General features: G+C 36.5%; 1 protein-coding gene across 2 annotated transcripts; it reads left to right on the top strand.

The window, feature by feature from the left end:
* Nucleotides 1-94: 94 nt before the first annotated feature.
* On the top strand, nt 95-26,583 carry LOC119773895 (integrin alpha-6-like). Of its 2 annotated transcripts, XM_038271109.1 has the most exons (26): nt 95-349; nt 10,500-10,627; nt 11,967-12,046; nt 12,132-12,393; nt 12,639-12,770; nt 14,022-14,235; nt 14,319-14,512; nt 14,624-14,721; nt 16,192-16,319; nt 16,401-16,490; nt 18,806-18,867; nt 19,010-19,179; nt 19,261-19,404; nt 19,505-19,620; nt 19,771-19,927; nt 20,014-20,097; nt 20,182-20,261; nt 20,421-20,498; nt 20,577-20,679; nt 20,808-20,975; nt 22,310-22,411; nt 22,506-22,616; nt 23,040-23,138; nt 24,944-25,069; nt 25,223-25,294; nt 25,836-25,975. In XM_038271109.1, the coding sequence occupies exons 1-25, from the start codon at nt 171-173 to the stop codon at nt 25,289-25,291; spliced, it is 3,174 nt and encodes a 1,057-aa protein (XP_038127037.1). In that variant the 5' UTR covers nt 95-170; the 3' UTR covers nt 25,292-25,294; nt 25,836-25,975. The 2 variants fall into 2 exon arrangements, with proteins under 2 accessions (XP_038127037.1, XP_038127030.1); XM_038271102.1 differs by lacking the exon at nt 25,223-25,294 and having other exon boundaries at nt 25,836-26,583.

Raw genomic sequence — 26,583 nt, 5'->3', positions numbered from 1 at the left:
GATGTATTTGTTGTGTTGTTGTTTAGAGGTGTGGTGGGTTGGTGAGTGTGGCAGACCAAACTCCAGTAGGAGGGGCTGCCTGTGGACAACATTCAGCCCTCAAAGTCCCTCTCTGTCGCGCTCTGCACCTTCTGCACTCACCTTTCTCCTCTCCAAGGAACTTTGACACTATGGAGGGCTGCACCAAACACGGACTGTTGCTGCCCGCTTTCTTATTGGCATGCGGGGGGCTTCTGTCTGCGTTTAACTTGGACACAGAGAATGTCCTGAAGCGACACGGGGACCCAGGCAGCCTGTTCGGCTTCTCTCTCGCCATGCACCGGCAGCTTCACCCGGAGGATAAGAGAATGTAAGGAAACTAAGTTTGGGCTTGAAGGGAAACACTGCCTGAGGCGACGCTCACATTTAAACTGCGCCTTCATCTTTTTATAACAACTCCAGTATCCATGCAATTAAGACGTTACTGCGGATTGGACTAAGAGACGCTCATTTTAGTTTCTTAAAGTGCTGCAGCACCAATTAGTGTTTTTTAATAACGAGGCTGTCAGCTATTTGGACATTAAAAAAAGTGTTATACACAGTAATATGAGCTCAGGTATGTCGCATGTTTTTGTTCTCCTCGCCTGAATTTCTTTAAAGCAATAAAAACCCATCGTTAATGAAATAGCCTACCTGCCGTATATACTTTTGCACCTGTCGTGAGTTAGACTCCAGGTTTGGACCTGTTAATATTTACACCCAGGTTACTCATTAGCAGTTTTACTGGACTTGCTCCAAAAATGTCCAATACGCGTGCGCAAAGAAGCAGACTTATTTCTTCTGATGTTTTCTTAGGTTAGACCAGTTTATCTAGAAACTAGTCATATTATCTCTTTGGATGAAATGGTATTTAAGGAGGTATTTATTCATCAGAAATTCCACCTGCTATCAAAGAGACGCTGCATTTTTCTAGAAATCAGGACAGACAGTTTGTTCTTAATACAACAGAACTTTTTTTTTTAACCTTAATAATCAGGGGTATAGCTGTAAAAAAAAATCTAATTCATGTTTTTATATGCAGGGTCTGAAAAATACTGACAAAAGCAACAGATTTCTATTTGCCATGGTTTTCTGCTCTCACTAGTTTGGAAACCCCTGGTAAAATGCCAGGTTTTTGTGACTTAAGCACAAAATTTAACAAAATTCCTTAAAAACAATTCCTACCTTTAATGAGACAAATAACCCGTGTAAGTCAGGTTTAAACAAACCGAGATGTTTGAGGAAAAGTGTAAAAAAAAAGTTGCATTAACTTTCATAACTATGCACATCCTTAAACAAATATTTGCTTAACCATTTTTCAGTCTTCTTGAGATAAAAGCTTTCAGTTATACTTTTCTTGATGTTGGTTTTTTGCATTTTTAAGCTAAAGCCATAGTTTACTGGAAGGTTATAAAAACCTAATTAATCATCATACAAAAGTAATGGCCAGGAACAGACAAATATTCTTGGTTCCCAGTTGGAAAAATTATAAGGTCACCCTCTTAAGGCGGAGTACGGACAGTTTATTAGCACTTCCAATGTTTTTGGGTCTTGTTACCTTCACATGGTGTCATGAAAATGCATATTTGTTAAAATGCAAATTTTTTGTCTTAATGCATGAAAGGGAGATACATATGCTATCAGTTTATATTGGTTTTAGTAGCTAGAAGCTACTGTTTTCCTATATACAATTCAGTTAACTCATGTGTGGCATCATCTCCAAGTTTGAGCTCAAATTGTGAAGCTTAATACACTGTTATATTTATATACAATGCCTTGGCCACTGTATAGAGTCATCAATCATTTTTAAAAGATATCAGATATTGGTAAGATTAGAACTTCCTAAACAAATAAGAAACTTGAGATAGAGACGAGACCAAGATAAAAGGTTGTAAAATTTTTGGTTTTTATTCCTAAAGAGAAAATCCAGGTCAGCCTGAATTCTTGTTGGAGGCCATTTTGAAACTCGTGAAATCTTATAAAACTAGCTTTAACTTGTGGAATGGAAGCCAATATGTTAGATTTGCCACAAAAACAACATTGAGCATCTCTCAGATATGCAACACACAGTTAAAAATGGTAGCAGCAGTTGCAGTTACTTTTCTTTATGTGGAACTGGGTTTTGTGATGTGAAGGATAAGCCATTACAAACACAATGTTTTTAATCTTAAAGCCTTTAGCTATGTACTAGAAATCTGGAAGAAGAAATAGACTTCCCTTTTAGCGTTGCAGTAAGTCTAAACATACACCAAAATCAACAAAAGAAAGGACAAGAAATAGGTATTTTAAAATTAATAGGTTTGGTAGAGTGAGCAAGTAGTGCTGCATAAAGATGTGACATCATGCAGACTTTTACCCATAAATACTTGACACAATAGTTAGATCAAAACTACCTTTATCTAACCCTTTGTTGAAGAGTTTACACACTTGCAGTTATCAGATTTATATATCATATTTAATCTAAGGAAAAATCTGAAATGTTCAGCAGAATTGTAAAAGATAAAAGTCAGTTTAAAAGGCGACGTTAAAAAAACATTTATGATATCTAGCTTACACTGAAATACATTCCCAAAAGGAAAAAGAAAATTTTCGTGAGACACAGACTTTATTTAAAGGAATATCTTTAGATAATAAATTAATCCTCTTCAGTGTTCGAAAGCTATACGTTTTTTGTATTTTAAAGATAATCAACAGCAGTCTAAAATCATTAAAAACAATATAATTGCCCGTTAAAGTGGGGTTTGCATCATATGCCTAACATTAGATTGCAATCTGTGGCAATCAAAGGGTTCAGTCATGTTTTCTTACCACATTTCTAAACATAGGACATTATGCAAATATGAAATATAAAAAAAGACATCTGACCAAAGAAAAGGAAAAAAACCCTCCTTTGTTTTAGAGCCATATTGCCCATACCATAAACCATCCCTACCTGAACATCAGGGCAGATTTTTGCAACTATACCCCAGACCTGTTAAGACTTTGATCTGTCTAAGACTCCAAATTTATCACATCAGATGTATGATTTCTAACATTCCTTTACTGCAGCTACACACACTGCTGCTTTTATTCCTTTTTCCAAGATGCATTTAAATGAAAGACACGTGGTCACCAGCACAAGACCAAAGTCACCACAGAGCCCCCCGTTGTTGAGATTGTAAAGTTAAAAACTCAACTGCTGAGCACAGATGGATCAGCTGGATAAATGTCAGCTGGTTCTCAGATGTTTAGATATGATGGTATTTATTAGTCTGGGAAAAAATGGTCTTAGACGATGGTGATCATTCTACTGCCATAAAGCTGTAAGCTTTGATAAATGTCATTTTGTGAATCCCTGTGTTTTGCTTGTGGATGTCGACGTGTGTTTGCTTGTTTGCCATGCTTTAATGGTGCAAATGGATCCTGCAACTATGAGCACCGTGTCTCTTCCTTGTTGTACATAATATATAACACCATTACATCCTTTGCTGAACTCCCTCTGGCATCCAATACGAAATGCAAAAAAATAAATAAATAAAAAATGAGACAGGTAGTGAAATTGTGATTAATCTTTAAATAAAAGTGTTCTTGGAGGTCTTTTGCAACATGTATACTTAAGTGTTGCAGTGTTTTACAACTGGGTGTGCACACTGACTCAACCCTTTCATTGCTAGTCATTCATGCCATGCTGCACAGTCTTTTATTTCCAAATGGGGAGTGTTATATGTACCTTCAGGATATGGGAGAACTCATATGGGTGCAAATGTATTTGTGCATATACATATCCTACAGGATATGCATATGCACTTATGTGTTTGATAATTAAAGAAAGAAGGCAAATGCACACATATGCGGTTAGAGAGAGGAGAAAGCAACACAGCCAATTAGGGTGACTGGGAGGCACTGTGTAATTTTGTGCAGAGGTTAGTGTTGTATGTGGGAGCATGTGCTTTGTGTATTTGATAAAGAAGCATGAGAGTCAGATTTAGCCCCCGTTCTGGTCCCCTTAGGTTATTTGAGGTTATCAAACATCAAAGGGGAAGAAGCTAAAGGTAACAGCTTCAGGAATGTTGAAAGGACTGTAAATCTGTTTTACATCTGGGCACCAAACCCAGCTATTATTCAACCCGTCAAATTCAGCAGGCTCACTACGGAGGGGTGGATAGAGGCAAACGTTGGGTAACTCCTGTCATAGACCTGCGGATCTGCAATCCATTTGGCAGTTGATAGAGAACCACAAGATTCTTAGCAACACGCTCTGTTCAAGACAGAACGTCATCTGTTATTTGAACAGCACAACTTTCTCTTCAGAATGTTTCCCAGCAGACACTGGGAGTCTCTGTGCCATCTTTGGAAACCTGCACTGTCTACTTTATCAGACACACATTTTGAATTAGGGGTTGGACCTCTTCTACCTTTTGAACTCTTGATATTTCTCTAGATTTAAGTTTTCAAAAGCATTTCTCCAAGGTTTTGGTCTTGATTTTTTGATCATTGCAGGAAATAGTAAATTTAGATTTTTCTAACCCACATCCAGAATGCAAAACTCCCTTTTAAGCAGTGCCACTCTATTGAATTAAGATCTAGTGACTGTGGAGGTCGTTACAGTGTATTCTACTCACTCTTAAGTTCAAGGAACCTATTTGTGATGATATGAGCTTTATGTTATTATCCTGCTGGATGTAGACATTAGAAGATGGTTACACAATTTTTATAACGGAATGTTAGCAACAAAAGATCTGTGTCAGTGATCAAATGCTGCACAAAAAGAATAAAACCAATGACGAGGTTTAATAGAAAAATAAATAAAAGTCCAAAAACAATGTAAGATAAAAACTATAACATTAAAAACATTAAGTATAACAATAAAAGGCAATGGATAATCTGTTACAAAGGAGTAAAAGTGTGAAAGAAAGAAATGCTGCTTTAAGCACATGGATCTTTTATTTTTATAAGAAACATCCGCTGAGCATCTGGTGGTATACTTGTTTCACAGTGTAGGTGCAAAAAAATGAAAAGCTATCTGTCCTTCTGAAAGAAACATTCTTTTTGTGATGCTCATCAGCTAAGTTTTTACCCCACTTAATTATCTGAACTGTTGATACAAGACAAAATCCCTGCTCTCATGTTGTTTACACTAAATGCTGGTCCTAGCATCGGAATGTCAGAACTCAAAATCTAGACTCACTGGTAAATACAACATTGGTGGGAGGGTTGTCTGTTAGTGGTAAACATGCCCTGTTTACAGTCATTTTATTTTCATTCTCTCTCGTTCTAATCATTGCTTTGAACTTTAGAAATTGAAATTGCCCTTAACCACATCCATGTCTAATGCATTAGCTTTCTGCTATGAGATGCTGAATCTCTTTGGGGGTTAAGGAGGGTATCTAATAAAGTTGATAGTTAGGTTGTGGTTGTGTGTTTCTGTGCGTGTCTGTTGTCAGGACTGTTAACCACAGACTGTGGTTAAAGCCCTTCCTCTGCTGGTGGTGCATGATTAGAGAACAAACTTAGCGGCTGTCATTGGAGCAGTGGGTCAGTTTTATGACATCGTGTCAGCTCTTCTAAACCTCATATCGATAAAGTTGCAATGTGCATGTAAATGTCAGCTTTCAGTTTCCTTGAGTTGTCGTTCTAAATCATACAGTATCAAATGAAAATAATTACATCTTTATGCAATAACTAAGAATGTCGCTGGTTATAATCCACTCAATATTGCAGTTAAAGGATGGACAGTTTTGAAAGTCTGTTAATTCGTTTTGACGTAACAAAGACCCCAAACATAATGACCCGGATTCCAGGCATGGAAAAAAAACTGTTTCTATCCCATCATAGGGAAAACTAAGTTCTCCCCACCTTTAGCAGTGCACATTGTTTGTATGACTTAATAACTTTCACACATTGCTGTGGGCATTTTTGCCCCAGCATTGTTTCAGTCTATTGTGGCTTGTGGGCATTTGTCTTTCCACAACTCTCTTAAAACCCCAGCTCTGGGTTGATCATTTCAATCTGGTTAAACTCTGGACTCTGATTGAGAATTTGCAGTGCTTTATTTTTCTGTTTCTTTATTTTGGTGCCATTCTGTTGTCGAGTTCCAGCTATGTTTGGAGTCATCATGTTAATAACCCAGTTTTGGTCCCTAATTGTTATATGAAAGGGATTTTGATTCGATTGATGGAGACTTCTCAATCCTGATCTTCAAGTTTCACTGCTCTGCATGTTTTAAATGTCTCTCTATTGCTGAACACCTGCTTACAATAATTACATAAGCTCTTCAGTAGCAATCAAGTCCTGCAGAAACCTGTTAATCCTCCCATTCAGGTGTGTTTCACCAAGGAGATGTCTAAAACTTGTAGGACAGTGGTACTTGAGGACCAAGATTGACAACCACTGATAGATGGTGTGTTTGAATTTGGCGACTGCGTCTTCCGAAGGCCAGATTAGTCGGCTGATTACATCTGCGCTGCGCCGTGGTCTGTTAGGATTGCAAGACTCCTCATTATGCGGCAGACAAATTGCATCCTTCTTTTTGCCCGTTTGAAGGAAGGGTCTGCTATATCCTACGTAGCCTTGGATATCCTGTGAATCATTGCGAGTCCAAGCAAGGTGGTTGCTCCATGATCAGAGAAAAAGGTAAATTGAGCAGAAGAGGGGTGAATATTATAAGAGCAGCTTAATATAATACAAGTATGTGAATAGTTTCAACTTAAATTTATGAAAATTTTTATTTTCAATTATTATTAAGTAAGATATGTGGCTGGTAATATGTGATTTATTTAAAGGTTCTATCAGTCCCTGTGCAAAGGGGTTTGTCTAACATTTAGGTACAGATCCAATATATCTGCAGTGTGGGAACTATAAATATGATATTCATGATGAAGGTACTTTTGCTGAAATTCCTCAACAATGTAATTAGCATACAGAACAGTAGTAAGAAGTTCGACATCCATTCTTTGCCTGTTCAGCAACTGTCACGGTTGCTAGGTGACAGAGCATATGCTGAGTGAGAGGGGGTGGTGGCCAGAGAAGGCTGGATCTGTTTGAATCCACAGCTAAACTCTTCTGGCCAACTTATTTCCACTGCCCTTCAAGAACCCGGTCCAGGTAGACTGGGTCCTTGGAGGACACAGACACTGAAATTGAGCAAAACTGCTGAAAGAGCATCACTTTTCAACTCTCCGCTACCAGTCTATAAAGCTGAGATGAATTTATCAATTTGTGCTGAAACTCATGGCACTAGGCTTATGGCTTACAATCTCTCTAAGGAAAATAGCACAAGGTGTCCTATGATTGATCCACATGCAAGCAATATATCTTCTCTATTTCTTTATTATTGGTAACATAAGCGAATATTGAAGTATGACCATTAGACCTGTGGGTCATGAAATTTCACAGCATGATTAGGGTGAATTTGTACTTAGGAGGATTGGAAACTGTCTTGCATATTTCCCACTCTGTATATGTTTTCACTGCAGAAGGATATATTTCATACAGTTTTAAAATGTATAATTCATTCATAATAAATATAAACTTACTTCTTTAAATTAATTTGATATATTTTTTTACTTTCTTAACATAATAATGCCACAGAATAGCAAACTCAAAAAACCTGCTTCATAGAGATAGGTGCACCTGGGCATAATCAGCAGAGTATATTCAATTAGTAGAAATAAGTTTGTACTTATAAGGCATAAGTGTTTTGTTCCCCCCTGACACAACAACCATAGATACTTCCTTTGTTTGTACGTGACCTCACCGTCCAAAGTTTCCATTAGTAGAATTAGCAGTTCATGGTATTGTCCAGATTAATCCCTGATTGTTTATTCCATTGTAGAATGTCTCTAGCCTCCTTTGATATCAAATTTCAAATGTAACACAGTCCCTTGTAGATTCAAAAAAACTGCGATTGGATGCATGATGGGTGGATGAGGACACAAATTATAGTTGTGTGGTTCGGAAACCAGGGCCAAACAAATCTTGTGGTTAGAAATGGGATTGGGATGGGATGGGATTGTACACTTGTCTGTTTTGCAACAATTCTGTTCCTACATGCAGCTGCTTATCGCTCCAGTCTTGTAAAAGTCATATCTTAAAGGAATAGTACACCCAAAACATGATTAGCCTTCATTTTCTACTCACCCCCATGCTGAACAACACTCTGGAGTACTTTTTTGATATCTCAAATGCATCTGGAGATATGGGAGGCTTCTTGCTGTCTGCTGACATTCAAATAATGGAGGTCTATGGTGACCGAGACAGAAAGGTCCATAAAAGTCCACAAAAAACGTGTCAATATTCCTCCATACTGCTCGTCCAATGTATTCCAAGTGTCCTGAGTGGGTAGCATCCAGAATTTACTCGAAACGAAGTCATTTAGAATGTTTTTAGAGCATAAACCGTAGTGTATAGGATTTCCTGAAAGCGCGCACATACGCGCTCACGACGCTACGGAAGCCGGCGGACCAAACCAGCGGATTCAGCTCGGCAAAGAACTCATGCTCTTCCTCAACACTGAAGTCCTCAGACATTTTTCTTTCGTTGTTTCTTTCTTTGCACAGGTAAACAGCACATTTCTTCTTCTACGCTTGCATTATTGGCAGAGCAGACGCTGAATGCGCACTTTCATCTGGTTTGGTCTGCCGGCTTCCGTAGCGTCGTGAGCGCGCATGTGCGCGCTTTCAGGAAATCCTATACACTACTGTTTATGCTCTAAAAACATTCTAAATGACTTCGTTTCGAGTAAATTCTGGATGCTACCCACTCAGGACACTTGGAATACATTGGACGAGCAGTATGGAGGAATATTGACACGTTTTTTTACTTTTACTTTTATTGACCTTTCTGTCTCGGTCACCATAGACCTCCATTATTTGAATGTCAGCAGACAGCAAGAAGCCTCCCAGATCTCCAGATGCATTTGAGATATCAAAAAAGTACTCCAGAGTGTTGTTCAGCATGAGGGTGAGTAGAAAATGAAGGCTAATCATGTTTTGGGTGTACTATTCCTTTAAAATGCATAAAAGGTGCATTGACAGCATGCAGTTAAAATAGCAAACCTTCTCTAACTCCTCTTATACCTTTTGAGTATTCAGTTTTGGATCATTTATAATAATTTATTCTGCTACTTAAGGTTAAGTAAATTGTTTCAGATCTTCCAACTGTAGAGTGAATTAGTTAGTTGTAGTTTCGCTCAGTAAATTTCTTCTTTGCATCTAAACATTTTTTTTTCACGCTTGAAACAGTTCCACAATTTCATCTGAAGATTTTTTTCCCCTCCCATTTCCTGTCAGTAACAGATGAGCTAAGGTAAAGATTAAACCAAGTGAGAAAAACAATACCCCAGTGGTATTTGCCCAAGCATAAGAAATCCACAATATAGATTTATGAAATGAGTGCAGCTTATTAATAGTTTCAGCTGCATGTATACATTTTATATACATACACTAAGATTTTACAGAAATATAAAAAAGAGCTATTTAAAATTATGATAATAACTTAAGTTCATAATGTTTTCAAACCCCATAAAATTGACAGTATACTTTGGATTACTTTTCCTTTTTGAACAAGTCTTGTTGAAAGGGTACATTTAGAAAGAAATAAAGCCTGTTATTTTGAGCTGTTCACTGCTAAAACTGAATTTTTAATATAATTTATGCATTGAATTAGCAATATAATATTTAATGCAATCACAGATGTAGTGTCAAAAAGCTGGTGTTTACGAAATTACATACAAAAATGTAAGCTTCTATCATTCTCATGATTTCTACACTAAATATTGAATTTTATTTTAAAAAAGAGAGTGAAAATGAAAAAAAACAACGACTTATAAACGTTGAATAAGATTTTGGGTAAGTTTTCTATTTCAACTATTAGTTTTTATCTTGTCTGGCAAGCTAAAGCTAGGCTAATAATTAAGATGGGTGGTGTTCACTTAGTTTTAATATTGAACAAATATTTTTTTTGTTTTGGCTTGAATATTATGTAAATCAGGGGCAAGTGTAAGAGGCATTTTAACGCCACATCAAGTGTCGAAGGGGCAGAACTTTTTTACTTACAATATAATAATAAAACTATAGTAATAATAATATTAGTAATAAACTTCAGAAGCCATTTACAACAACTTGTTGAAAAAATACTGATAAGGAACTACTCATTTAATTTCCCTTTAGGATTAGTAAAGTACTTTGGAAACAAATAGAATACTCACCTATTTGACTTTTCTGCAAATGTAAGCTTGCTTATATCATGAGCTTTGCTGACATTACATGAACAAACCATATCAAATGTTTTTTGTTTTTTTTTTACAAATAATCCGTATAACTGTCTGCTGTTTCAGCAGAAACCAGGTTTCAGGCATCCAGAGGATAGGACTGAAAAAGGCTTTTGATTTGGGTTGAATTTGAAACCGTAGTGATCCACTCCTGACTATTGTTTAACACATGCAAGCAGGGAAAATTCTGCTGCACCCTGATAAATGAATTGTCAATGCGGTTAAATTGCAGGTTACTGGTTGGAGCACCACGAGCCAAAGCGTTGCATGGCCAAAAATCTAACGTAACAGGAGGAATCTACTATTGTGAAGTGAGCTCCACCTCTGATACATGCACAAGAGTTGTCTTTGATAATGATGGTAAGATGTATCCTTACACACATGGTGGGGTTGATAGAGACAAACAATTGACCATAACATGTATCTTAAATATTAGCAGGAATAAATTGTTTTTAGATTGTTCATTTTTTTGTCATCAAAATATATTTGTTTTTAATATCACAATATTGAGCCTTTCATTGAAAATACAATGATTATTTTGAGTTTAGCCCCTTGTGTAATCACCCTAATGTATTTTATCCATTAATAAAAAATAGATAAATACATGAAAAAAGGATAAAACTAACTATTGATGAAGTTCTTTCCGATGTGCTATTACAGCGGGACCCTGTGTTGAAATTTCTCCCTTCCAGGCTGAAATTCAGACTGCTATGATTGTTTTTTTATCAGCGTATCGGGCCTTTGACAGACATCTGGGCTCCCTCCCCCAGGGCTCTGTCAAATGCATTTCACCACAAACTTTTGTGCTAAAAAACTTCAAAATGACACTGAAAGCAGGCAGATACACTGAGTTTTAGTGAGTGCGATGGCTGTGGAAACTGTGTTTTAAAACACATTTATTTGGACATATTGTTGTGAAATCATGAACACCGCACCCTTCTGATGCAGTCATCAAATCACCCTGAGCATTTTCAGGCAGGTAAACACATGAGACATTAACACATGCCATGCCCGCATTAGACAGAGAGGCAGCTTTGTAAGCAGGGGTGAAGTGATCAGCATTGCTGAGCTGGTGAGTAGCTTTGTGCTGCAGGTGGTTCAGAGTAATGTCTCTAGTTTAAACCAGGTAATTTGCATATTAAGGGGAGATATGAACATCACCTCAAACATAGAGAAAAAAAATCAAAAGATAAAGGAGTGAGCTTAATCAGCAAAATAAAGATGATAGGGGTGTAGCTTTAAAGAAAATAAAAAAATTGATATAAACTTGACAGACATTACAAGTTGGTCTGTTGTGATGACTCCTGGCACTTAGATGCAGACTTTTGAAACATGAATTATGAATAAATAAAGCAGGGGTTTGCATTTACTAAAATTAATTGTGATTTACTTTTTTCTTATTTAAAAACCTACTGTTTTCTTAAAAGCTAAAAAATCACCATCTTTGGATAAACTTTGTTATATTGTCACAGGGGCTTAATCGTCATGAACAGCCTTATGTGATTATTCCAGGACAGTCTAATCCAATGACAGATGGCTTTTTCAACAGTGTTGGTCAGAAGGATAATATATGTGTGTATGTGTGCAAGAGCAGTCAATTTTCTGAGCTCATTCTAACAAATACTTTCATCAAGAGCCTTTTCTTGTTTTTTGTTGTTGTTGAAAACTTTGCTTTTTCTCTATTTCTGTCTCTTTAAAGAGGATTCAAGAAGGGAAAACAAGGAAAATCAGTGGATGGGGGTGACCATCAGCAGCCAGGGACCAGGAGGCAAAGTTTTAGTAAGAGTTCTTAACTTCTGGAATATGTTTCTTAAAAAATTCAAATCTCTCATTCATTACCTGTATAACTTCCTTTTCCTGGCAGACCTGTGCCCATCGCTACATGCGGCAGACAAATCCAAACTCCCCTCTTGAATCCCGTGACATTATGGGTCGATGCTATATACTGAGCCAGGACCTAACTATCGATCCTGCTTCAAGTGAAGACGGCGGAAGCTGGCATTTCTGTGCCAACCGAAACAGAGGCCATGAAAGGTTTGGTTCCTGCCAGCAGGGCCTCTCTGCTACATTTGACAAGGACTTCCACTACTTCATCTTTGGTGCTCCAGGAGCTTACAACTGGAAAGGTAGTTCAGTGTGTATATTGGATGTGATGTTGCAGCAGGCTCACATTCAAAGTTGCACGTACATGCTATCCGTTTTATTGGCCTTTGATTTATTAAAACAAACCAAAACATTTGCTACTGATTCACAGACTCTGTCATGTGTTTAACATTATGCTACATAAAAAAAAAAATTCTGTTCTGAGTTTGATGTGCTTTCTTGATCCAAATTCCTCTTGTTTTCTCCTCTCATCTGCTCCCTTTTTAAGGCATGGTGCGTTTGGAACAAAGAAACGACACCTTTATAGATATGGGCATCTATGATGATGGACCATTTGAGGTGGGAGATGAGACTGAGATGGATCCTGACCTGGTCCCTTCTCCTGCCAACAGTTATATGGGTAAAATATGTGCTTCTATGTTACAAAAGAAACTTGAATGTATTTTGTAAAGGTTTTATAATAAGGTAGTAAATAATAGTTTTTACATTTCATTACAAAGAAAATCCAAAGGTGTGGTGTGTAGTTGTATTTAGCCCCTTTACTTTGATACCACAGAGTAAAGCCTAGTGCAACCCACTTCCTTTAGTAGTTAGCTAATTAGTTTGAATCAATGTCAGTATAAATACAGTTAGATTTTTAATAGAACATTGGTCAACAAACAGCATTGTGAAAGCTTGAAAATGATATGATGATAGGTCAAAGAAAGCAAGCAGTAACCATGGAAATAGTAAAGAGACCTTTGTTACCCTATAGGGGCGGTAGAGATACACAGATAAAAAAAAAAAACAAGTTGAAAAGGAAACTACAAGGTGTTGAACTCCAAAAAATCTGGACTTCAGCAAAGAATGGCACTAGTGATGCCACAATTCCATAAATACTCTCATCCCTAGTTTTAAAGACTACATTTCACATTTCCCCTAACATAACACAATAAGGCTTCAGGGAGTAAGGATTCTAGCATGATGGGAAGATGGATAGAGCTTAATACGGCGGCACGTTGGGAGAAATACAATTAGAGATGAGCAGAAATCCCCTTCAAGCATGACAAGGACCCTAATAATAAAACAGCTGACTAGTTTGGATCAAAGAATTATAGCATGTTAGAATTTCCAGGTCAAAGTTCAGAACTGAATATAACAATTCAGTATTGAAGTCGACAGACCTTTATCTGACTACTGGAAAAAAACCCAACCTGGATAATAAGCTTGGATGCATTATGCAATTAGTTATCATATTTCAGGTCTGTGGCATTCCACTGCATATTGACATTATGATTGGCCAGTTAGGTAGACTTCTATGATCATGTTAGATTTAGCTTTAGTCAGTAAAAAAAAAAAACCCAAGATGATTGGATTGACATCTTGTAATGGTGAAAAAGGGAAATTGGTAGGTACTGTCACAAGCAGTTGCAGTCATGTTGTCCAGGTGAAAAAAAAAAAATTAAACATCTATCCATGCATTTCACAATAGATTTTCTGCTCTATTTCCATTGCACATATTTTTATTAGGACAGATTATGTGGCAAAATTTAATATGTTCAGGGGTTTTAGAATGAATATTTTTGGAAACTACCTGAAATAAACACCAAACATCTTTGTTACCTACTTAATCTCCTTTTAAGTGAATTATTTAATGGTCCTTTTGTTTTAGGTTTCTCTCTGGACTCTGGGAAATATTTGACTAAGAAGGGCCAGCTAACGGTGGTGGCAGGGGCTCCCAGAGCTTACTACAGTGGGGCAGTGGTTCTGCTAAAGAAAGGCGAGGAATTCAGCAGGGTACTGCTTGAGGAGTTCACCCTTAAAGGGGAGGGCCTGGCTTCATCTTTTGGATATGATGTCACTGTGCTGGATCTTAATAGAGATGGGTAAGAGTGGAGAGCAACCTTTACACTGATAACTTCTGCACTAGTCTTGGTATTAGCTGTACTGTATTCTCCTTCTTTTTTAGATGGGAGGACATAGTAGTAGGAGCTCCTCAATATTTTGAAAAGGATTCAGAAATTGGAGGAGCTGTCTACATTTACATCAACAAGGCTGGAAAGTGGAACAAAGTCAAACCAATCAGAATAGATGGACCTAAAGATTCTATGTTTGGCCTAGCTGTGGAAAACTTGGGAGATCTTAATCAGGATGGATTCCCTGGTAGGGAGGCCTTATTTACATATGTAAATGTGTAGCTATATTTGCTATTTTTGATTACTTGTCAAGCCTGTTATGCTGAAATATGTTTAAGGCAATATGTTTTGCTGTCAGATTTTGCAGTAGGAGCTCCTTATGAAGGCAATGGTGAAGGCAAAGTTTACATTTACCATGGATCAGCCACTGGACAAATCTCAGAAAAAGCATCACAAGTATGTAAACTGGTCTAATACCTTTCACATCTTTCTAATTTCCGACCTGTGTCAGCATTTTGCTTTGTTGTATCGGGAAGTTACCAAGTCTTGCAACGTACGCTGTCTGCTCAACAGAAAGAAAGACTTTTTACATCATGTTGATAGTACAGTTACGGGCCAGGATTATATTAGTGAAGGAAGAAGGTTTTAGGTGCTGTGGTCAGTCTGCCTTCGTAAGATCCAAATTATGTATTATATTATAGCCCCTGATTGTGTGGCATTGATGGAGTTCCAATACAAAAGTTTAAGTTTTATTTAAGCTTCTCAGTCTACATATTAACATATTTTTCAGTATCAGTAGCTTTTACTTGCACTGGGAAAATGACCTAGAAATAAGTAAAAATGTATTAAATAAAGTGTTTTTACCTTTAATTTCAGTAGGTAAATGAGACAGTCTTCCAATGGAATGAGTATTTTTACTCTTGAAATAAGATTAGATAACATGCACTTGAAATAAGACAATGCGGTTGTGTTTTCTTATTTTATGTGTAAATTGTCTTGTTCCATTGGCAACTTGTCTCTTTTACCGCCTCAATCCAAAAACATATGCTTTATTTTAAGAAAAAAAACTACTTACCTAGATTTAGATGTTTTCCACAGTGTGTGCCTCCTCAAGGATCCATTCTAGGGCTCTTTCGTATTTGTTATAAAAGATGCCTTTACGGTACATTAGTAGAGACAATGTTTCTATCCATTTTTTTTTTTTTTTGATGATGAAGATCATTTGTAAAGAAATGCTATTGTGCTTATAACCTCAAGCTTTCTATCTTGAAAAGGTAACTGAGAACAAACACTTTAAATAAAAAATTAATAAACAATTCCAATGATGTTAGTATATTAATTGACTTTAAAACAGGATGGCAGGTTTAGCAGAATTTAAACTTTCTCTCGCCAAAATTGCTCAAGTTGCATGCATAAAGAAAGCCTTTTATCGACACATCATCACATCATACACATGTTGTTTGTAAATGTTGAGACATCACTGGCTTCAGCCATATATGAACATTACTGTATGTACTTCCATAACAGGGACAATCCCAGAGCTTTCTCTGTTAAGAATGATAATCTCTGTCTGCCAATTAGCCTCTATACTTTAGAATGTTGAACCATAGGTAGGAAAACTACGTAATACATACTGTACATGAATGACAAAAAAACATTCCTAACACATTCAAATTGTCAACACAAAGGTGACGATTCTTTTAAACCTCTATTAGACTTCTATGGAATTAAGGATAAATTTCCATTTCCTGATTTCAATCATAACAGAATTTAATTTAATTGTTTGGAAGATCTAACCTTGATACCCTTCTTAAACATTTATCTTCCTATGCCTGCACTTTAGTATGAACAGTTCCTTTGTACAAATGGAGATGCGTTGTTTTTTTTTATATAGGTTACCCAAATCTTGACAAAGCTTTTCTTTAGGTCTTGTCTAGCAAGTCTTCCGGAGTGAGCCTGTTTGGATATTCTTTAGCAGGCAACGTTGACCTGGACAAGAATTCCTATCCAGACATGGCTGTTGGATCCCTCTCAGACTCTGTCTTTATCTATAAGTGAGAAATATATTGAATTAATCTAAATTTTTTTCTGCCTATCATTTGAGAAATGCTCACTAAACAATTTTTTTTTCACAGAGCCAGACCAGTTATTAACATCCAGAAGAAAATCACTTTTTCACCAAGCAAAATCAACCTCAAACAGAAGAACTGTGGCAACACTTTCTGGTATGTTGAAAAGTGGTTCCAATTTATTAAAACCAAAACTTTAGTTTGAACCTAAGTACAAAGTAATCAATTTTACGTACATTCACTTCAGTCTATTTTATTTAGAGAGCCATATAGATGTTGATGTCAGCTGCAGAATCATAAAAAAGGAACCAGGAGCTGAAATAGCCATTTTAATAGGTACTGATCGAAGCTCTGAGGCAGTTGCAATCTTAAATGTTGTTAGTGGCTAACACCCATTTGCAATAGTGAACAGTAAAGTAATTTGTGTTTTTACTGTCAAATAACAGGGTATTTTTAAATAACAGGGTATTTTGAGAATTAAATGTTCTTTTTAACTCAAAACAAATTAATTAGTGGCTTAAAACCTTAACATTTAGCTTGTTCTGACACATCTAGGAATGCTCTACCTTGCATCCTTAAGGTCACTTTGCTGCCGTTAGGCTGTAAATATGTGTGTCTTTATATGTTGCCTAGGGAAACACATTATTTTTACAGTGGAATCCCTTCCCCTCAGCTTGAATAAAGGGATGTCACTTTGAACAGGGTAGACAACCCAGAAGAAAATTCAGACTAAAAACACATTTTTTAGAGAGGTCATTCACTTTGCTATATAAAAAATATTAGTTTTATATTTAACTTTCCATTCATTTTCTTACATTAATTACACTAATTATGTGATTTCCTTTATCAATTCAATTCAGTTTATTTATATAGCGCCAAATTCACAACACATGTCATCTCAAGGCACTTTACAGTTCAACCAGATCATACAGTCAAATTGATACAAAGTTTTCTATCTAAGTGCTATGCAGGCTACTTTTCTTTTTCTCTTTTCCTTTTTCATTTGCAGCTCTAAATTGTCTTACTTCTGAAATGTGCAATATAAACTTAAATTGCTTTGGGGCCAAACATGGAATCCCAAACTTTGATAATGCTCTTCCCCACCAGAGACATCCGACCCTGTGAGATTATTCAGGGTCAGGTTGGATGTAAAATTAAATGTGAATCTGAGAACCTGGACTCATTGCCTGTGTTTAGTCTTGTAAAAACACTGCTTGAAATGAAGTTCTTGAGTGGGATATTCCATACTTCAGAAAAACTCATGTCCAGATGTTTCTAGCTTCCCTGATGACGTGTCTAGAACAAGCCACCTGAAGTTAGCTAAAGAGATTCCAGAGGACTATCCTGGTAATGGTGGTGTTTTATTATATATATTTGAAACTATACTGTAGCTATCTCCAGGGTTTTGTCACAGTTTTCACATATCACCTGTCTTGTTTATGATATTGATGACTTCAAATTATGGTTATAGAGTGGATGTATTGTTTGGGAACCTTGAATTGCATCCTCTCTTTCTCTATATAGTATTTTTTTTTTTTGGCTTTATAAAAAAAAGGAACACAAGGAATTTTTGTTATTATTATTTTTATTATTTATTAGCTTCCCTAAATATGAGTCTTGAGTTCCTTGTATTCAGCCACTTCAGAGGTTATCATCCCATTAAATGGCTGATATTAGTAGTTATCAGTTCCATAGAATGGCTACAGATTGTACCCCGTGCTACCAGTAGACTCAGTAGGTTATCACTGAATTCTTTAATCTAATTTTTTAATCTATTTATTGTTTAATCTGAACATAATTTTAGTAGTTCGTCATCTATTTAAAAAAAGTTGCTCATATCGGACAACCCCTCCCAAAAAAAACTGACATTCTATCAAACGCTTTAGAACACCTCTTTAAATGCTCTGACTGAAACGTGTGGAATTCAATCAAAGTAAAGCTTTAATAGGCAGTTAAAAAAAAAGAAGGTAGGCTGCAAATAAAGTAGAGTTTAAAGTCTGTAAATAGTAAGTAAAACTTGAGGCTTTAGACTATTTAGCTATTCTATGTGAATGATAACGGCTAATAACAGCCAGCTAATGAGTTATCACATCCGAAATAGATGAATCATTCGGGTTGTTATGTATGTGAAGTTTGCCGACATAAATCAGGGTTCTGAATCTTCATGAGGTTTGTTAATTTATGGTTATATTATGGTATATTGTTTTTGGTATGAGAATACTTTATGTACTGGCAACTTAGACAAAAATACTTAGATGGTAAATACGTTTTCTAAAAGAATAAAATATGATTTTAGCTGATGTTCTTACTGACCTTAAGGTTAATATTTGATAGTTATGGATGTTTAAGTTAGATGATTGTTATATGTTATTAATATATATATTTTTATCCATCATAATTTTTATTTTTGATGCTTGTTACTGTAGACATTGGCTGATTCTGATTGTGCTTAACCTGCTCTGTATCCACAGCTTGAAAGTTAAGACGTGTTTCAGCTACACTGCTAAACCAAGCAACTATGCTCCAAAGCTAAGTAAGTTGAGAAATGTTGCTACATTTTTAAGCAAGATTTTATTACGCTATTGCGTTTACTTTTTACAAGCAACAGAAACTTTGTTCAACCTTTTAGTAACTCTCTGCTGTAACTTACGCTATGTATCTTCTCTCCGCTAAAGCGGTAGCCTACTCTCTTGATTTGGATGCTGACCACAGGAAAAACAGCCTTGTTCGGAGAGCAATTTTCACAGAACCCTCTGACTCCAATAATAACTATGAATCCAAAGGGACCATTACCATGGACACAAAAGGAAAGGAACAGTGTATTACACGTGAGATTGCTTTACAGGTAGTTGCACTTTCAGAATTGTTTTGTTAATAAATCATCATAAATTGAAAAACACCAAATGTAATATTTTTTTTCCTGCAGGAAAACATTAAAGACAAACTGCGGGCGATCCCTGTTGATGTTTCTGTGACTATTCAAGATGCTAATCGTAGGCGTAGACAGAGCCAAACTGCTCAGCTTTCACCTGTCCTTGATGCCGATGATGCAAAGCCAACTAGAAAAGAGGTATGTTCACAGATAACTTATTGTAAAATGAATTTAGAAAAAAGTTGCAGTAATGTTGCACATTTCACATTTTGACCCCGCCCTTGTCTCTTGTTTGCAGGTGCAATTTCTTAAGGAGGGATGCGGAAGTGATGATGTGTGTCAAAGCAACCTGCTTGTAAAATATCGCTATGGCTACAGAACAATTGATGAAGATACATTTGCGCCTTTGGAGATGTAAGAAAATATTTTTACCCTTATTCTTCTCATTTTGCTTATATTTCTAGTAACACCCCTGTTGCTAGTGATAAAAAGTACATTTCCTTTCACATTAAAATAAATGAGTTAGGATACATTGCGTGCTCACCATGAATTATGTTTCTAAAGGGAGAATGGCGTGCCAGTGATCTCACTTAGCAACCAAAAAGACATTGCCTTGGAGGTGACCGTGACCAATCTAAATGGAGATGATGCATATGAAGCTTCTGTAATTGCCAACTTCCCCAGTTCTTTGACCTATTCTGCTTACCGAGTCTCACCAGAGGTGGGTTGTATATTCCCCAAAATGATCATGCAACACTAGGTTCAAAAGTTACGGTTCTTTAGTGTGATTTCCTTTGTCAATTGCAGGAGCTTCAAGTAACCTGCATTGCAAATCAGAATGGATCTATGGCTGATTGTGAGCTTGGGAATCCATTCAAACGCAACTCAAGGGTGAGAATACTTTTTTTAATATACTTTTTTACTTATTTTAAATTGTTAAAAATTGAAATACAAAATTTTGTTTGCTTGATACAGACGACCTTCTACCTTATTCTGGGTACAGCGGGAATCCCTATTAGCACCACTGAACTGGAGATTGAACTTAAGCTACAAACGTAAATATCTTATTCTGTGCAATGGCTCTGATTAGTTTTCTGAGTCATCAGTTTATGCCCTTTTGCTAATTCCCAATCTTCAGTCCTTCCTGAGACTGCCATTGCTAATTACCCATTGGCTATAAACACTGAAAGTTGTCTAACATTTAAATTTCACAGGACGAGTAAACAGCTGAATCTATTGCCTGTGAAAGCAAAGGCAAAGGTGTTCATAGTGTTGCAGCTTTCTTTAATGGGGTAAGGATATTGAATGAGTGCAAAAAAACTCGCAGATGTATTATCCTGGCAACTGATTGTGCTTGACCTTCCCACCAGACAAGTCCAACCATCTCAGCTTTACTTTACTGGGACTGTCAAAGGTGAGATGGCTATGAGGACTGAAAGCGACATTGGCAGCGCCATCACACACCAGTTCAGGGTGAGTTTGGGAAGCCTGCATGTCTGTCTTTTACATGATCTTTATTTATTGTATCTTTATATTAAATATCTTCAGAATTTTCTTTTTTACTGCCTTCAAAAGAAACTTGTTAATCTACTGATTTAAAGGTAATTAACTTGGGAAAGAGACTGACAGACCTAGGAACTGCCACCCTCCAAATAGAATGGCCAAAGTCTACAAAGGATGGAAAGTGGCTACTCTACCTGATGAAGATTACAGCTACAGGGGTGGAGGAAATAGACTGCACGCCACATGAGGAGAACATTCTAAACTTGGTGAATAATTATGCTCACAAATTGAGCATAACCTGCAAACTATTCATACACCTAATTTTTTGAACTTTTGTGATATTAGAGGAACAACTTTCAGTGTTTTGCAGAGGTTTTTGATGATAAACCAAAACAGTGCATAATAGTAAAGTAAAATGAAAATAATATTTTGTTTCCTAGATGAATATCTGAGTAGCCTGCAAGTCAACTGCAAATCAAAAAATTTCTAGAACCACATTTTGTTGCAAATATAGCTACAGGTTTATGGCATTTCAAGGGATACACATCTTCAAAGCTCCTTCTTGAAAAATGGCATAGACTTAACCCTGTGAATATTGAACCATTGCTGTAATCTCAGCGGAATTTTTGTCTTTATTTTTAACTGGACTATTCTAACACGTGGATATCTGTATTATCGTTATATGCAACTTTTTTTTTTACAACTAGGAGCGGCTAATTCGCAACTCAAAAGCTCAAATAATACCTTAACCAAATTCCCAAATCCCATATGTTTTGAGAAGAAGACACAATTTATGGAAAGCAGGGGTGAAGAGGAAAGAGAGACTGAGGAAATTTAAACCATAGCTTCCATTTTTATGATAGACCGTGTGAGATTTTTGGAAAACATCTTAAATCTAAAAAGAACCCAGTCAGAATATCAAGAATGTAGAGCTACATTATGTTTTCCCTGAGGCATCGCTGCAGGATCATATTCCAGACTCCAGTGTATTTCTGCTGGGCTTTCCGACCATAGTACAGTAGCAGAGAGAAATGATGTACCCAGAGAGTTCAACATTTTTTAATTTGATATCTGCTTACATTTTGCCATCAGATGTTGCTGAGACATGATGTGATCAATTCATGTTTTGCTAAGATATTGACACAACACTCCAGTGCATATTTCTTAAAGGATTGCCTTCTTTTAGACTTCATCGAGCCTATGTCTGATTTGTTCCCTCTACATGACTTAAAGCTGCACTTAGAAAAAACAATATTTATAGATTCTAAGATGGTATACTCTATTTAATAAGTGGACAACTTTTGGAAAAAATTGATTGGATCAGTTTTTAATCAGGAGCATTAGTATTGATTGCTTAATACAAATGCATGCTATGCATAAATTGAATTTTTATTTTAAAATACTTATCTGACGTGTCATTATGTACTGCTTTTTGTTTCTCTATCACAAAAAATACATACACCTATATTTTTTTATGTAATGTACCAAATGGGAAAAAGTGTGGGGTGTATGACTAATTTTGCAAAGCATTTTATTTCTTTTTGACAGGTGCAGATGTTTGAGTGTGCTATAACTGATTAATGGTTTGGTCTGCTTTAAGGATCCATTTAACACTAGAATAAGGAGAACAGTAGGAAACACCAAGGGAGGGATCGATTACACTTTTTCACGCTTTGTGGATAAAAAGGAATCTGAAACTTTGGTAACTCAACACAACTTTTCTTTCATCTTCACTTTTTTCATGTCCCTCCAGTTAAAGTGAAAACTCTAATTGTGTCTCTTTTGTGTGTTTGCAGTCATGTGACAATAAAGCAACATGTGTGACAATAAAGTGCCCCCTAGGGGGCCTAGACAGTAACGCAGTAATCACTCTGACCTCGCGAGTATGGAATAGTACCTTTATAGAGGTAATCCAGATGGACATTGTTAATACAACTACTGCATATGGGTTTTAGACTAGAAGCCACATTAATAAAACAGAAAAAATATTAAGCTTTATATTACAAAGCTTATTATTATTTTTTTTTGCAGACTTGCAAAAGTAAAGAAATCTAGATTGATGTAATACACACATTGACATAAGATAATGTGACTGTATGCAAGATTGTTTTATTTTATGCATTTCATCGCCATATTCTATTTAAGTCATGTGTAAGCACTGCCTGTATGGGAACCCAATAAAATTTTTAGTGAATGTGAAGGATATATTTTGTTTTTGATAAAATGTTACTAGAAATAATAATGATTGAGGTAAAGATTTTTCCTAATTCTTATAATTTCACCTACTGTATAACAGCCTAAACCGATGTCTCCCACTCACCTTTAAACAGGACTACTCCAAGTTACATCATGTGGAGGTGATTGTGAAGGCTTCGTTGCATTTTGATAGCATGACAAGGAACACAATGCTAAAGAATGCTGAGACACAGGTAATTGTCACAAAATATATTTTTTTCCCTTTCTTCTTCTTTCTTTTTCCTTTAAAAGTTGGCACACAAGTTCACGAAATGAAGCTAGAAACTACCAGTCAACTTAGTTTCTGGGTGTAGTGATGGACTCAGGCCCGAACCTTCAGAGGCATATAGAGATGGTAACAAATTTGTCCTTCTGTCACCTAAAGAATATCTCCTGGATTAATGTCTCAGGACTTGAAAAACTATTCAGTGTGTTTATTTTAGTGGAATTGATTACTCCAACGGTGTCTTGACAGGTCTGCCTCAAAGGTCAATCAGACAGCAGCTGCAGCTGATCCAGAATGCTGCTGCATGGGCCTTCACTAAAAAAAGAAAGTGGGGCACATCATTCTAGTTCTAAAGTTGTTACACTGGCTCTTTGTAACTCAGAGAACAGACTTAAAATATTTTTGTTAGTCTATAAATAACTCAATGGCTTAACACCAAAATCCATTGCATACTTGTTGTCATTGGATCAACAACCCAGAGCTGACAGGTCTTCTGACTCAAGTATACTGTACATACCGAGAACCTAATATGGAGAAGCAGCTTTTATTTTATCTCTTTGCTCCACTAATCAGGAATAAACCCCCAGAAAACAGTAAAAGTGCTGCAACACTTAGTTGCTCTAAATCAAGATCAAAGCATATTTGTTTCGAGGTGCCCTTGACTGAGCGATCTTAATATATTTAGATACGCTTTTAGTTTCATTTCATATAATCATCTTATTTTAATTGTTTCATTCGTTTCAACTGTTACCCCTATACCACTTCAATGCACTTTTATTTTTTTGTTATGAATGAAACTTTGAATCATCTTGCTACTAAAACATGTTATATAGGTAAACTTGCTTGGCCTTGCCTAGTATCAGTATTAACACTTGGATCTGTTAATACTGTTATTTGCTTGTTTTAGTTTATTTTGATCAACTCTACATAACAGCTTAAAACTTTTCCTGTACGTTTTCCATCCATCCATCAATCAATCCATTTTCTGAAACTCTTACCCCTGCTGGGGTCGTGAGGGGTACTGGTGCCTATGTTGGGCTAGAGGCGGGGTTACTTCCTGGACAGGTTGCCTGTCCCTTACAGGGCAACAGAGACAAACAGGACAAACAACCATTCACACACACACTCACACCTAAGGACAATTTAGAGAAGCTATTTAATCTAACAGTCATTTGTTTTTTAACTGTGGGAGGAAGCCAGAGTACCTGGAGAGAACCCACAAAAGCACAGGGAGAACATGGAAACTCGATGCAGAAATACACCGGGCTGGGAATCGGACCCGGAACCAAATTTAAATCGAATATGTCTGTTAAACTTTGCAAGGCAAAGTATAACTGACTTCCTCAAAATTAGCCCAAATTACAAAGCTGATCCTCTCTCTTTCTGACTGAAAATGTAAAAAATAAAATAAAATTCAGATGTTTCTTTTCTGAAAGGTCCTGACTTAAATACCAGCTTGTTGTGCATTAATTTATTAACTACAGTCTCTTTGACATGATCTGTGAGGAATCACTTGTATCATACCCAGACGGGATATCACCCTGTTTTTGAGAAAGGAATGAGTCTATTACACCGGATTGCTGTTCAACAGGATTTTACTAGAAGCTACTAACACTCCAACATTCCTAAAATTGTGTGGATATGAGACAGTAGCAATATGATAGGATTTTTTTTTTCCATAATACCTAATGTTTTAAATGCCAATTATATTTATGCAAATAACTCAGAATTATCCAAGTAATACTGCTGTTTTCCTTTTTGTTTGTTATCCAGGTGAAGATGACAGTGTTTCCAGTGCGGCATGCTTCTTATTATGGCGGAGTCCCATGGTGGATCATCGTGCTCTCCATCCTGCTTGGCCTGCTGTTGTTGGGCCTTCTTGCTTTCCTGCTTTGGAAGGTAGGAGTGAGAGGAAATAACCAAGGTTCTACCTAGTGATAAACACATATTTTTCATATGTTTGTGTCTCTTTTGCTCATTTGTAACCACCATCAACACAACATATGCAGGTAAAGTGATCAAACACATTTCTAATGATTTGCCTCTTCTCAGTGTGGAGTCTTTGAGAAAAAGAATAAAGAGGACCCATCAGAAAAAGAGAAGCTGACATCAAATGCATAAAAAGTGAGGGGTAAAATTACTGGGTCTGTCAGACATTGAATTTCTCCCTCTTGCTCCATCTTGCTGTAAAAATGTTGCTTTCTGGTAAAGCAAGCAACGGGCCATTCTTACTCTGTGGCAGAAATACTAATAAATGCTCTAGATGAAAATTTCTGCAAAGAAATGGTGCAAATAATGTTTTCACACTATACTGTGTGGATCGTTTTACTTGCATGGCCGAGGTGATGGCTGACAAGCAATGACTGGGTTTCTTATTGCTTTCAGGAATATCCTTGGGGCTGATCCGCACTCACTGATCTTTTCTTTTTTGGTTTCTACTCAACATGGTCTATCTCATCATTTCTCATCACTTGGTCTATCTTAAATTACAGGACTATTTACAAAGTTAATTTCTTCTGAGAGATGCACAGGTGATTTATGTGCAGTAGACTTCTCAGTTGATTTACTTTATTACTGCCCAAAAGTTTATATCTGCTTTGCTTTCTATGGAGATTAAACCCCTCAAAAATCTTTTTTCTAAGATTTTACTGACTTGTGTCTGCAGTGTGGCTTTTTTAATCGTGCCAAATATGAAGACGAGGTTCCCAGTTACAGTGCTGTTCGTATCACCCGGGAGGAGAGGGTGATTAATTCTTCAAAAGACAACTGGGGCAACCTGGAAAAGAAGCCATGGATCACGACTTGGCATGACAAGGACCACTATTCTTAACAGTAAAAAAAAAAATTGTTTATTGATGGATCAGCAGCCTTTTCTTTGGACACTGAGGACCAGTAATATGGAGATAAAGAATCATATTATTTTGAAGTAAGTCTTAAGATTTAAATACTGGATCAAAAACTATTATTAAGGGACTTCAACGTTATCAAACTGTATAGATAGACCTAAACCAACTGCTGGCTGCTGAGATTTTTTATGTACAAGCAGTGTTGACCAGAGACTCAGCAGTCAGAAACTGTATCATAATGTTGTTGTTGTTGTTTTTTTTACATTTGAATAACTTGTTCTGTTTTGTATTTATTCTAGTATGGAATATTTTGTTTTTTGTTTAACAAGTTAAAGAGTTTTGCATTTTACACAAAACATAACACCAAGAAATATGTTCAATTATAAAAGCACCTTCCTGGGGCTTTATTGAGGGTTGAACTGTTTCTTTTGCCTCAGATTGTACATTTTCTGTATCTCATTGGCCATCAGAGAACTGTAACCAGGCCATGTTAAAAATCCTTGTCCCACACACAGCTCAAACACTGTTGCTGGGAATTAAAGGTGTTTCTAATAAACAATTTTAACT

This window comes from Cyprinodon tularosa, unplaced genomic scaffold, assembly GCF_016077235.1.
Source record: "Cyprinodon tularosa strain WSP-4 unplaced genomic scaffold, ASM1607723v1 ctg12, whole genome shotgun sequence".
Lineage (NCBI taxonomy): Eukaryota > Metazoa > Chordata > Actinopteri > Cyprinodontiformes > Cyprinodontidae > Cyprinodon > Cyprinodon tularosa.
Note: the sequence above shows the minus strand (reverse complement) of the source record. Positions and strands in the feature narration are given on the sequence as shown.

Excerpts from the sequence above, each read along its gene's own strand:
- LOC119773895 (XM_038271102.1), top strand. The coding sequence starts at position 171 with ATGGAGGGCTGCACCAAACACGGACTGTTGCTGCCCGCTTTCTTATTG. Across the intron at positions 12,047-12,131 it reads GACCAGGAGGCAAAGTTTTA|ACCTGTGCCCATCGCTACAT; the intron begins GTAAGAGTTCTT and ends TTTTCCTGGCAG. Across the intron at positions 22,412-22,505 it reads AAAAGGAATCTGAAACTTTG|TCATGTGACAATAAAGCAAC; the intron begins GTAACTCAACAC and ends GTGTGTTTGCAG.